This window comes from Pholcus phalangioides, unplaced genomic scaffold (assembly GCF_987345545.1).
Source record: "Pholcus phalangioides strain wild (caught in Gottingen) unplaced genomic scaffold, Ppha-v1.0 ptg000002l_1, whole genome shotgun sequence".
Taxonomy (NCBI): domain Eukaryota; kingdom Metazoa; phylum Arthropoda; class Arachnida; order Araneae; family Pholcidae; genus Pholcus; species Pholcus phalangioides.
Genome location: NW_028301595.1, coordinates 280892 through 295068, shown reverse-complemented (window position 1 = coordinate 295068; position 14177 = coordinate 280892). Strand labels below are relative to the sequence as shown.

Below are 14177 nucleotides of genomic sequence, written 5' to 3'. Positions count from 1 at the left end.
TATCGCGTGGAATTACAAAAATCATCAGTGGCTCAGTGCACGTGCTATATTAGCAGCTACAAACAACGATGCCAATGCCATCAATTTCAGTATTCAAAACGAAATACCAGGCGAAGCGACAACGTATAAGTCCATCGATACTGTGATGAATCTAGACGAAGTTGTCAATTACCCAACGGAATTCTTGAATTCACTCGATTTGCCAGGTATGCCACCGCACATTTTAACATTGAAAATTGGCGTGCCTATCATTCTTCTCCGAAATATCAATCCACCACGACTTTCGGTGAAAAAGATGATGAACAATGTCATCGAAGCTACAATTTTGAATGGCAAATTCAAGGATGAAGATGTATTGTTGCCACGTATTCCAATGATCCCAACAGATATGTCATTTGAATTGAAACGTTTACAGTGTGCGACTCGCTTTTGCAATGGCCATCAACAAAGCACAAGGGCAATCGCTGCAAGTGTGTGGGCTAGATTAGGAGAACCCGTGCTTCTCCCATGGACAACTGTATGTGGCCAGCTCACGCGTCGGAAAACCTTCCGATTTATTCGTGTACGCACCAGACAGAAAAACAAAAAATATCGTGTATCCACAAGCACTCTAATAAATAAATAGAATTAAAATGACGCTCTGAAGTTTTTTCCATATGAAAATGAATAAGTTTCAATAAAAATGACAAAATGTAAATTGAATGTTATCATAACGAGTTTCCTTGAGTTTCTTCTGAGATCGCAGCAACGCGTGACGGGTAAGCTAGTCATCAATATTGTTGCTTACTTCAAAAAGGTTTTGCATCGGATAGTTTTCATTCTATCTCTCCTCCGAATTCTCATCATCAGCACTGCTGCTTTTTCACACACAATCTTTGCCAACTTCTTAAAGGTTTTATTTTCGGTAAATCTGTATCTTTTTGCCATTTCTACATCCATCAATCCTAAGCACGTGGATATTTCTACTTTGCAGAACAAACAATTCATTGGACAAAATGACAAAAATACTTGGCAACAAAAACTGAGATACCTGCTGACCGACATCTGCAGATAAGAATGAAGATAGAAAGTCTCAGGAATGGGGATTGCACCGTATTACATGCACAAAGAGACTATCGGAAAAATTTGGGTATTACAAAATCAATTGTGACAATGTTAGTAGTATTATATGTCGAACGTGTTCTAAAATATATGGGAGGGTCAGTGTGACCCACCTTTCGTCTTTCTGGGCATATCTGTTCGTATCACTATCACCGTTGCCCGTTGCTAAGAATGATAATGAAAAAAAGTTTTAATGTACGCTAAGGACATGATAAGGATAAGGATAGGATGGAGGTATATTTTAAAAGCAATTGGAGGAAAAGTCGAGAAATTTTAAAGCTTTTGGTTAATTCTTGAGATATGGGAACAAAAAGAGCGCTCAGGGTCACACAGACCCCGTCCGTCTTTCCAGTGTGAAATATAAGTTTTTTAAAACACTAAGGAATGCTATAAAAAAGACAAAACTGACCAAAGGCTTAAATGGACAGCTTCAAAGTTGTGTAAATGAGAATATACAGGAAGATGAGATATGCCGAAAATCTTTTTTATTTCACATTAGGTATACAACCAACACCACTTTTAGTCTACCATAAAGCTCGTATTGACACAACCCAATCGAGTTCAAAAGTATCCCTATCCATTTATGATTTTGTCAGCTTGATGCTAAGAGCCTTGCACTGAAAGAACGCATGCTCTAAAAACATAGGTTACCTTTTTTTTATGTCTGTTTTGAATCTTTCAGTTTGTATGAAATGGCTCAAAGAATTCAGAAAGACAAGTGTAGGTACATCTAAAGACAAGTGTAGGTACATCAAAAAAGATTTCGAGGTAAACATGAGTTAATTGGGGCCTTAGTGACAGTAGTTCTGATGATGATTGGTGTGAAAATTTAGCTCACGACGCGGATATTTTATGTTGGTGCTGCATTCATATTATCGAGAATGTTCGTTAGCTGAATATGTATTCGTTAGCATATATGAATGAATGAACGCCAGAACTTTGCCACTGGACTTATTCCGTTGCTTCCAGCCCAGCTTCGTCGCAGAGTCTGGAACACTTTATTTTGTGTCAAAAAAGAAAAAAAATTGAACATACAAAATTTTTACAACATATTTTCCCCGGACAATTGTCGCGATTTACAAATTTTGTGGTGATTACAGACGAGATGGGGTTGGGAGTTGGAGAAAAGTTTGTGGGTTTCGTTAAGACGGATGAATGTACACATATTAGGATGGAGGTATATTTTAAAAGCTATTGGAGGGGGGGGGGCATGCCATCTTATCTGTTATCTTACATTTGCCATATTATATACACAGGGTACAAAAAAACACGAAATGAGAATCTTATTGTGAAATATAAAATATTCATCGGAGCGAGTCATCTCGCTTAACAACTTATTGGTGAGCAAATGGGTTTGATAACTTGCGGGCTAGAAGCCAGTGTTAGCCGAAGCAGAAAAATCACAAAAAAATCTCAAGTATTAATGCATTATAAAATTTACGACTTATTTTTCCACTCTAGATGTTCTTTGATCCTTTTAGTAGCTCCATACATTTCTTGTCTAGGTACATACTTCAGTTAGTGAATTTGTGAGACTCTTGCTCACTTCTACCTTATTCCAGTAGGATTCTATTTTTAGTTTCATGTTTTACTTATCCCAAAAATTCACCTTGACATAACACAGAAAAAAATGCACCGCACAATAAAATATAAACAGTAAAACGTTAATTTTTTATGCAAAAAAGTGCTAGTTAAGTGCTAGTTGAAAAACGCTACACACACAAGACCCGCACGCGGTTTCGAAGCCCATTGAAAATTCATACATACATTGGGAAGGCCTATCTCTATGTAGGTGTTTATAGGGCTCCCACTCGTCCTGCTTTCCCCACTTTGCTTCCTAGATCATATGGATTTGATCTAGGTTATTCGATATAGATTATCATTTACCTTTCCTTTGATCGTACTGATTCCCGATCGGAAATCAAGGTAAACATCTATTTTTTTTGCCCTTACCCAAAACCTTAATCACGTGACCATAGAGGCACAGGAGGCCGAACCAAAATGGGCGACCATGCACTTGTCAACGCTAAACGTCATGGACCATTCATTTGCCCATGTTGCAATCCTGTTTAAATTGGTCTGCAGCAACTCCCTATCGCATTGATTCCCGATTACCCCCATCAGCTTCACATCATCTGCGAATTTACTAGCAATTCCATCAGTACCCTGATCGAGTTTATCGATAAAAAGTGAAAAAGTATGGGGCACAGGACACTTCCTTGAGAAACTCCACTAGTGACGCCTGTCCAATCAGAGAATTCCCCGTTCACCATAACTCGTTGAGACCTCTCTGTTAACCTCGATTCTATCCAATTCAGCAAGTTGCCCCCAATCCCAATCTTGTGTAAACGCTTCAAGAGTTTACCATGTTGGACCTGATCGCATGCCGTCTGGAAATCAAGGTAAACAACATCTACATTTTTGCTCTTACACAAAGCCTTCGTCACGTGATCATAGAAGCAAAGGAGGTTAGTCACACATGACTTCCCCTTCCCGTACCCATGGTGATTATCCGACAATACATTATTCTCGTCTATCCACTTCACAAACTGCCTTTTGATTATAATTTCCAAAATCTTCAAGAGAGAGCTCGTCAAACTCACAAGACGATAATTGGACACAGCTTCTCCACTACTCTTCTTAAATATCGGAACAACATTAGCAAGTTTCCAATCCCTTGGGACGATACCCTCAGCAACGCTACTCCTGTATATCTGTGCGACTGGCTCCAACAATTCATTAGCACATTCCCTGACCCTGGGATATGTGCTAATGAATTGTTGGGAATGGGCAGAATTGGTTTCATGTCTGCCCATTTCCAGTCTTGCATAACATGCGAGAAGGCATATAATATGCTGACAACATGTTGTGCCCTTAGATGTTCTCTGAAAAATTTTCTGTTGTAAGTCACTCTGTTGGACTTGATATTAAATTACCTCAATGGTAGTAGACCCAGAAAAGAAGGGAAACACGGAAAAACTAGGAGTCAGTTATACTTTTTATTGTTCAGCTTGTATTGTGAAGATGAAAGCATAGTCGTGGGAGGTTCTGGCTCTAGCCCTTCAATGTTTAGAAACCACTACCGCTGATTCAAGCCTTTGTGTATGTCCGGGGTCTTCAACGTATAGCCTACCGAGCTATTTGTTAACGTGTGAGTATATTTTAATTGCCTGCGGGCCTCCTCAAAGTGTTAAGTATTTTGCAAATGAACATGTCATGACAATGACTAAATATACTTTTTTCCCCCTACTCGCTTTTCTACCTTTAGGTTCGGATTTGGTGACTGTGAAAACCCGTCAAAGGACTCAATATGCCTTGTGAGCAGAATTTTATGCCAACAAATGAGGTCTTTGGTGAGTTGAACCTTCAAGTATTTTTTCACTATACGTCTAATCTTCAGATTTGGAATGGTCCGATTCCGATTCACATTGTTTCTCAAATAAGTATAATTATTTCAAATGCATAATAATTATAAATATAAATTTGCCACAAGATGAATAATGCCAGTGAAATCAATGTACTTCTTGACAAATTAAAATTAAATGATGAGATAAAACCGTTTTTCGATCGTTTCGAAACTCTGTGGGTTTTAGCTTAAAGAAAAAGGTCGTAAGCTAGATTTACTTGTTCGACCCACCACGGAGGGTACATGCCAAAATCTGATGAATCGATCTCAGCGAAGGTGATCCAGCCCATCACGAGAGGCTTTATGAAGACGCCACTCATGACTTTAATGTAAAATAATATCAACATCCCGCAACTTGCATATTATTGTTTTCTTGCCCTGCACTCTACCCATCCTCGCGACTGGGTACTTTAATAGTGCCCGCACTTCACAATTGTGTATATAGACCGGTACTCACATTTACATATAATTTGTTAGTAAAATACATAAAATGGGTTAGTACTAATGGCTATACTTTAACTTATTCTAAGATTATGGCTTTAAGAGCCCATTGTGTGTACGAAGCACTGTTACACTAGTACCGACTTGGAACTTTTGGCTATTCATCGTAATTGATGTTGACCATAAGACGTTTAATCTCCTGAGACAGAATTTTGTAGTCCCTTAAATTGCTCTCATCGTCTTCGGAAAGTTTCATTTTTTTATAACTTGTTTATTCTCTCGCAGTCTCCACAGCGTATTTCCTACCCATTCTGGGACTGGCCCTCTTCTCCACATTTTTTACAAATCTTTATTTCAAAAAATTTTAACTAGATGGCCAAATTGCCAACCCCGGAAACGCTAAAAGGTTGTAACTTGAAAAAGACCCAAAAAGCCGGCTATCACGACTAACGCCTACAAAAAAGATTGAAAGAAATAAAGTACATACATTCTTTTATGCCAGAGATTCTTAATCAGACGTTCATGAGTTTGCTTAATAAAACAATTAACTTAATCTTTTTGTGTTACAGTATATTCTGTGAATTATTCTGTAAATGAGGTGGGGGGGGGGGAGGTGGACTTTATCTTGGATAAGTGGTATCTTATTGTCATAGAAGGGTCTGTTGTGCACAAAAGTCAGGAACTCCTCTATTGTTCTAGGCAAGAAAAAAAATCTACTCATTCATACCCCTCTGTATCCCAACTCATCAGAAAGTGATTCGGCAGGCAACTGCTATTTCACCGTACATGCATACCTTCCGCAGGTTCATCATCTATGCTCATTAGAAGAGAGTAATATTTATAACGGAAGCGGCTCAAGTGTTAAACGGACTCTGGGGTGATGTCTTACAACATTTATTCATTTATTTTTTATTTAATTTGTTCAAGTTACCTCCAAGACTAACGATATACTGTCGACTGGGGTGACTTTGCCCAGTTTTAAAATTTAAATTAAAAGTTTTCATTTAAACCGTTAGTTAGAAGTCGAAAATAAAAGTTTTATTTTTGGTTCATGGTCCGTAGATATGATTTATGGGGTTTTTATTTTGATGGGTCCCCCCCCCCTCCTTTTCATGAAAAAATAAAAAAAAAGGTCAAAGGCAAAGTCACTCGGCATAATGGGATGACTTTACCCACCACCTGATTGTGATGTGAATGGATTTAGAGCGATGTGACCAACACGAGGTGTCAAAAGAACTCAATGACGACAAAAATAACGCAAAACAATGCAATAAAATTTTATTTTCAAATCATATGGCTTAATTTATTCAAAACAATTTTCTAAGGTATTTATATTTCAAAAAACATGGTCCTCATAATAATATTCTATCTGCCACTCATCTACGAAAAAGTTTCAATGTTATTAGTTTACAAAAACGCAGAGATTACTTGCTCGTATTTTTTTCAAGAAACTGTTGACTAACCAAATTGATTGCATACCCATACTTAACGAAATCTGTTTTAATATTAAGTACTAAGATCTAGTTGCTTATTTGCCGTCAAATGATTCAATACTAATATTGGTAATTACTATGCTGTAAACAGATTTTCCGAATTTTATGATGAGCTTCCTCGACATCTGGATATTTTTCATTCATCTGCTACCGAAACCCTTAGCTTTGTATTTTAAATAAATAAATTATGACTCTTCCTTAAGTGGGTCGATGAAACTTTACGATAAATTAGAAAAGCACACGTTAAAGTTGAAATTTGGTAAATTATATACATTAAAAATGTATTTGTTATTATAAGGATGTGAGCTTTCTATACAAAATGAAATTAAAATTCGAATTTCAAAGACTACAAAGGAAAGATAAAAAAATGTCAACCGAAATGATGGTTATAATATAAGTTAACAAGCACAGAAAATAACTTAACACAGTTCAGTGCTCTAAGCGCGTATATCATCTTTAAAAAATACCTTAAATCTAATATTGAAAGAGTTGGGGAAAATCCGAAATCAAAATTCTAACATATGATTAAGACAGTAAAAATTACATGTTAAATGGTTCCCACAGGAATTCCATGTGGGCTATTTTCTAGGTATATTGCTCTTATGGGTGAATCTCGTGTTCAAAATAAACTTTTTTTTTACTCGTGTTCAAATAAAACTTCGCTTTAAAAGAGCATTCAGAGAGTATAAAAGTGGATGAGGTGACCTATCATCGTTTACTGATAAAAGAAGCCTGTTGAAGAAAGTGATAAGGGATAGTAAAAAGGAAGTTGAATCTAGATTGGCAGATAACATTGGCTCTAGGTTAGAGAGCAATGTCGGCATGTGTAGTGCTTCCAATGACTTTTTCGCGTCGGTTTTTAATGAAGATTATGATATTCGATATACGGGTGTTGCATGGGGTAATAAAATCCTCAACGATATTCATGTAGAAGACGTGGAGGTCCTAAATCTTCTAAGAAATGTATGTGCAAGCAAAGCACCAGGACCAGATGATATCTATCCCAGGGTCCTCAGGGAATTTGCTAATGAATTGTTGGGGCCAGTCGCTCGGATATACAGGAGTAGTGTTGCTGAGGGTATCGTCCCAAGGGATTGGAAACTTGCTAATGTTGTTCCGATATTTAAGAAGGGTAATAGAGAAGCGGTGTCCAATTATCGTCTTGTGAGTTTGACGAGCTCCCTCTCGAAAATTTTGGAACTTATCATCAAAAGGCAATTTGTGAAGTGGATAAACGGGCATAATGGACGAGTCGGATAATCAGCATGGGTTCAGGAAGAGGAAGTCATGTGTAACTAACCTCCTTTGCTTCTATGATCACGTGACTAAAGCTTTGGGTAAGAGCAAAAATGTAGATGTTGTTTACCTTCATTTCCAGAAGGCATTCGATCGAGTCTAACATGGCAAACGCTTGAAGCGTTTACACGAGATTGGAATTACTTGCTGAATTGGATAGAATCGTGGTTAAGAGATAGGTCGCAACGAGTTATGGTGAACGGGGAATTATCTGACTGGACAGACGTCACAAGTGGAGTTCCTCAGGGAAGTGTCCTTGGTCCCATACTTTTTTCACTTTTTATCGATAAACTCGATCAGGGTATCGATGGGATTACTAGCAAATTCGCAGATGATGTGGAAGCTAATGGGGGTAATCGGGAATGAAAGCGATAGGGAGTTGCTCCAGACCAACTTAAACAGGATTGCGCAACATGGGCAAATGAATGGAGCATGATGTTTAGCGTTGACAAGTGCGTGGTCGCTCATTTTGGTTCGAACAACCCACGGTTCTCTTACGTGTTGAATGGTGTCACTATCCCGGATGCAACTAGGGTCACCGATTTGGGAATTCTCATTGACGAGCGACTTAGGTTTTCTGAACATTGTTCAGCGGTGGTCAAAAAAGCGAATAGAATGCTCGGCCTTTTTTTCAAAAAGGTCTCTTCGCGTTCTCCTAAAGTCATTCTTCCGCTTTTTCGAGGCTTAGTTCGTCCTGGACTGGAGTATGCTGTAAGGTTTTGGAGACCATACCTACAGAGGGACATAGACTTGGTTGAAGGGGGTGCAAAGAAGAGCTACGCGTGTCCTTATTGGCACACAGGGCTTGAGTTATGAAGAGAGACTTCATTTTCTGAATGTTTACATTGGATGAACGCAGGTGTCGAGGAGATATGATCGAAGTGTTCAAAATTTTCAATGGGATGGATAGGATGGACCATGAACATTTAGTGCACCGCCAATCGACTGCTTTTACAAGGGGACACCAGTATCGATTGGTAAGGGACAATGCAAGGTTATAGTGTCGCAGGGGGAATTTTTCTCTAATAGGGTTAATCAATGAAATAGCTTACCCCCTGAGGTAGTAAATTGTAACACAATTGACACGTTCAAAAAGAAATACGATAAACATGTTGGGGTAATTCGAGAAGCTATCCATTCTTAGAATAAGACAACCATAAGTATTCTTTATGGGCGTTGTATAGTATTTTATCATGTGTATATATTGTTTATAATTTGTGTTAATTGCATTTTTCATTTGGGTTGCTGTTTTTTTTTTGAAATATATGACATCCATATTTTTATGGGCATCTTTTTATCAGGCACCTCGTTGGGAATTTTGCCCGTTGTGGCGTTGTATTTGTATTGCTTTTTCAAGTTATTGAATAGTTTCAACTCATATTTACGTTACAAGATTTCATCCACTTAATATCTTTTAAGTTGGTACTCTGAGACAAAATGAGAGTTAAAAAGTGGGCAAAGTTACTCCAAATTTCCTATTGAACCTGGGGTGAGATTGCTCACCAAAATAAAAATCTTCCGGTAAGGTGCAAAACCAAAACTTCAATCGCTATATAATCTTCATTACATCTACTAATAATAATAGTAACTACTGATGGGACTACTACTTCACCAAACACCAACTCTGGCCATATCGCTTTACTGCAATTTACTGCCATTAGTGAGATGGGTTGGAAGTGAAGGCGCTGTCTATCGGTGGTAGCCTCGAGTTCGTCAGGGAAAATATCTTACCTATATCCTCCCTTGGGTTCGAACCCGGGACCCTAACATCAACCTTCACGATGGCAGACGAGCATCTTACCACCATCCCACTCGGGCACCCAAATTTGGTTCAGTAGTACTGATGGGACTGACTTATTTATCAAAAAAGCTGCACGAATGAAAGTTCGAGGTCTTCAAATTTTTCTCGATATTGAATCTCGTCGAAAAACCTTCTTATACGCGATATCCCTTATCCAGGAAATGTCCCCAAATCTCAGGTCGTGTCATTTTCATGTAAAACGAATGCCTTGACGACTGCAACGCCGCAAACGATTAACCAAGTAAGTTTTACACCACTAGAAAACATTTTTTTTGAAAACTGGGCAAAGTCATTCCAGTTGAAATATTGTTGAAAAATATACCGTTCCATCAATGCAAATTCATGTAATATTTGGAAATGTTCTGTAAACATTTTTCAAACTAAAAATTCCTTTATCTAGTATGTCATATAAGAGCATAATTTTTTAAGGCTGATAGATCCGTTATTTGGGATTTATTTATTTTATTCTTTGGTTAAAATTTGACTCTGCAAATTTTCTAACCATGGGTAAAACCTTCACAATTTCCAATATCAGATTTTGTTCTTTCAACTATCACTCGGAAGTTTCAAATGCTATCCATACCTTTCTGTTGTTTTTGTAGTCCACTAGAGCTTCGAGGTTTCAAATAGCGTTAAGACCAATTTACAGTATGATAGCATTTCCACTAATGACTTAACTACCACTAAATTCATGCTAAACTTAGCCTCAACCAACTTCTTAAACGCAAATGCTATTTCAGTGGATATAGAGAGCCTAAGAAATCTCATTCTTCATATGAGTTCTAAAAATGACAAAATTCTTCGAACCAGTTCGAAGAATTTTAAAATTTTACTTCATCTCTAAATCTTATGTGCATATATAACAAAAAATGATAACATTTCTAATATCATTCGGTTTTCTTTAAATTTCTGTTCTTTTATTATAGATTATTCAAGCCAGTGAATCAGCGACATTGCGTGACAGCTCTGAGATAACTCATAAAGATGTGCTGTTCTTATTGAGAAAGAACAAGGTATGAAAATTGCGTGTGCGTGTTCTTTAGTATCCCTGTGATTGCAAGATCAACTCCCCTAAAATTCCTAACTACTTCAAAACTTAAGAAATTTAATGAATTGGTAAATTTCAATGGGGTGTGTGAAGATATTATTTTCATTGAGGTAGATCCTTCTATAATGAGAGTATGCATTTTTTTTTACAATAATACCAGTAATTTTTCAGTTTAAGACTTAGCATTCCTAATTCGTAATGCATTAGAAACAAAACTGATAAGATTAAATGTAAATGTTCTAAAAAAAAGTAACAATTATTCCATCAAATCAAAACGAGTTATTTCTAATCAGAAACTTCCTAGAAATTACCATGACTTCCATTAGGCTTACCTAGTGCATACATGTATATTTTGCAATACAGTCTTCTTTTAATATAAATCTAATATCTTATATATTCTATATTGTTGTTTTGGAATTCTCAGAGTTTTCAGTAATCGTTTAGGGCAGAGGTCTTCAACGCATGGCCGTCCGAGCTTTCTGTCGTTCCCTCGCCTATAATTTTCAGAAAATGATTTGAAAACATTGAAAAACGATTAATTCTAGTATTTATAAAATAAATCATTTCAGAATTAGTGAAAGTAATAATTCTAGAATAAATTAAATAAATAATTCCGAAAGAAATTTATGAAAACTAAGAACTAATTTTAGAAATTTTGAAACAAATAATTTCAGAATTAGTGAAAAAATAACTCGTAAATCAATGAGAGAAATAAGTTCGTAATTTTTGATAGAAATTATTTCACAATCAAGAAAAAAAATAATTGCATAATTATTGAAAGAAATTATTTCAAGGTTTACTCAGCAGGAAAATGATTTCCGAAATAAAAATTATTTCAGAATTACCGAAATAAATAATTTCAGAATTATTTAAAGTGACTTCAGACTAAAATTAATCTCAGAACTAATTATTTTGATCAGTAATTAATCAAAAACTTTTTCAGAATTAGTGCTAAGATCTTTCAAACAAATCAAAATTGATAATTAATGAAAGAAATAATTTCTAAATAAACAATCTTCAATTAATCTGAAGAGAGAAAAAAACTGGCACAGGCATGCGTATGCAAATAAAGAGATATCGAACCAATCAGAGTACGGCGCTGAGGTCGACAACGCCTATATAACACAACAAGTGCCTGGCATAGTTGTTAGATCGGTTACTGCTGCTACAATGGCAGGTTATCGAGATTTAAGTGAATTTGAACGTGGCGTTATAGTCTGCGCACGAGAGATGGGACATAGCATCTCCGAGGTAGCGATGAAATTTGGATTTTCACGTACGACCATTTCACGAGTGTACCGTGAATATCGGGAATCCGGTAAAAAATTAAATCTACGACATCGCTGCGGCCGGAAAAAGATCATGCAAGAACGGGACTGACGAGAATCATTAAACGTGACAGACGTGCAACCCTTCCGCAAATTGCTGCAGATTTCAATGCTGGGCCATCAACAAGTGTCAGCGTGCGAACCATTCAACGAAACATCATCGATTTGGGCTTTCGGAGCCGAAGGCCCACTCGTGTACCCTTGATGACTGCACGACACAAAGCTTTACGCCTCACCTGGGCCCGACAACACCGACATTGGACTGTTGAGGACTGGAAACACGTTGCCTGGTCTGACGAGTCTCGGTTCCAATTGCTTCGAGCTGATGGACGTGTACAGGTATGGAGACAACCTCATGAATCCATGGACCCTACATGTCAACAGGGGACTGTTCAAGCTGGTGGAGGCTCTGTGATGGTATGGGGTGTGTGCAGTTGGCGTGATATGGGACTCCTGATACGAATAGATACGACTCTGACGGGCATGTAAGCATCCTGTCTGATCACCTGCACCCATTCATGTCCATTGTGCATTCCGACGGACTTGGACAATTTCAGCAGGACAATGCGACACCCCACACGTCCAGAATTGCTACAAAGTGGCTCCAGGAACACTCTTCTGACTTTAGACACTTCCGCTCGCCACCAAAATCCCCAGACATGAACATTATTGAACATATCTGGGATGCCTTGCAACGTGCTGTTCAGAAGAGATCTCCACCACCTCTTACTCCTACGGATTTATGGACAGCCTTGCAGGATTCATGGTGTCAATTACCTCCAGCACTACTTCAGACATTAGTCGAGTCCATGCCCCGTCGTGTTGCGGCACTTCTGCGGGCTCGCGGGTGCCCTACACGGTATTAGGCGGGTGACCAGTTTTTTTGGCTCTTCAGTGTATATTTGTCCCTTTTTTGGGGCTGAATTCGGGCCCCCTATTGCCTCTTCTATTAAAATGTCACTAAACTACATGAGTTGGCTCGCGGGCTTCGCGGGAAGTTTCAATTTAGCCCGCCGAAAAAGGTTGAAGACCCCTGATATAGGGGGCTCTCTGCCCCATTCGCCTTTCATTATCAAGATTATACTGTATATACATACTTTTTTTTTTAATTGCAGCCGAAGTTAAAGCGGTTATTGAAACATCTTGAAGTCAAGACGATAAGATTCAAGCTCTTGGAAAATTTGAGCTTCGGAGTGGATGCTGCAAAATCTGCAGGTAATTTTTCTTTCTGTTGATTATGCAAAAAACTTTAAATAGACACAGCAGTTGCTGGATGATATATATGTTACGGTTCAAGTCCAACGTCTACCATCTTTGTAAAGTGGCCTGCCACTATACACATTGCCCATACTTCAAACACTAGACTCCGGATATGGACCGTGACATACGTATATAGTCTTCGTCCCAGTCCACATTTCATCTTCTTACCCAACTATTTACACATAGCGGAAACTCATTTATACAATATTTCGCGGATAACGTTGAAAGTTCATATTAACGAGAAAGTTGTATAACTGAAACCTCGTTTAAAATTTTAGTAACATCCCTCCCTTCCCTTCACTTTATGCTATTAGTACAAATACAGCCGAATCCTGTTATAACGACAGGCCTATCGCCATGGGCAATTTACTACCTAGTGAGTTTAACGAAAGTGTAAGTGTGTGTACCTAACAATCTGAGTTCGTATTCAGTATTGTGTCTGATTTTTCAGTGGTGCCATCAACATTTTAGAAGTGATTGAATATTTGTATTGTTTGTAGGCCGGTTGCTCTCTGTGGCGAGACTTTTTAACGGGGAGATCGGCTCGCATTTACACCTGGAAGTTAGGAACCACAAAAAACCAACTTCGGCCGATCATCACTGTAGTGCCGGTGGGGTTTGAACCTAGGACCTCGTGATGCGAGTCCGTCACTATGACCACTTGACCACTACAGCGGCTAGCCTAAGAGATTGAAAAAATCTCGGAATTAGATTCTATGAAAAAAAATGCCTATTTACGTTCTGGATAACAAAAAAAATGAAATTAAAATTTAAAAATAAGTCAAATCGATTAGACATTTAATTCCTTTTGATACGTTTTACTTAACATATTTGAGACAAATAATCATGGCCCCTCAAGAATAGAGCTGACAGGGCTGTAGTTAGAGTTCATTCATCATAAATCTAGGCCCTGGGCGAACATAAATTTGGGGGCGGGGCCTTATACAGATTCTTTGAGATTACATTGTCAAAGTTATGAATGTTTATTTTCTACGGGTGCTTC

General features: G+C 37.9%; 1 protein-coding gene across 1 annotated transcript in view; it reads left to right on the top strand.

The window, feature by feature from the left end:
• The window catches only part of LOC149089023 (transcription initiation protein SPT3 homolog), a 203024-nt gene that overhangs the window by 145594 nt on the left and 43253 nt on the right, over positions 1 to 14177 (top strand). The window contains exons 4-6 of the mRNA XM_089236673.1: positions 4370 to 4454; positions 10465 to 10551; positions 13030 to 13129. Of these exons, the coding sequence (XP_089092799.1) occupies positions 4370 to 4454; positions 10465 to 10551; positions 13030 to 13129 (272 nt within the window). The remainder of the gene's footprint in view (positions 1 to 4369; positions 4455 to 10464; positions 10552 to 13029; positions 13130 to 14177) is intronic.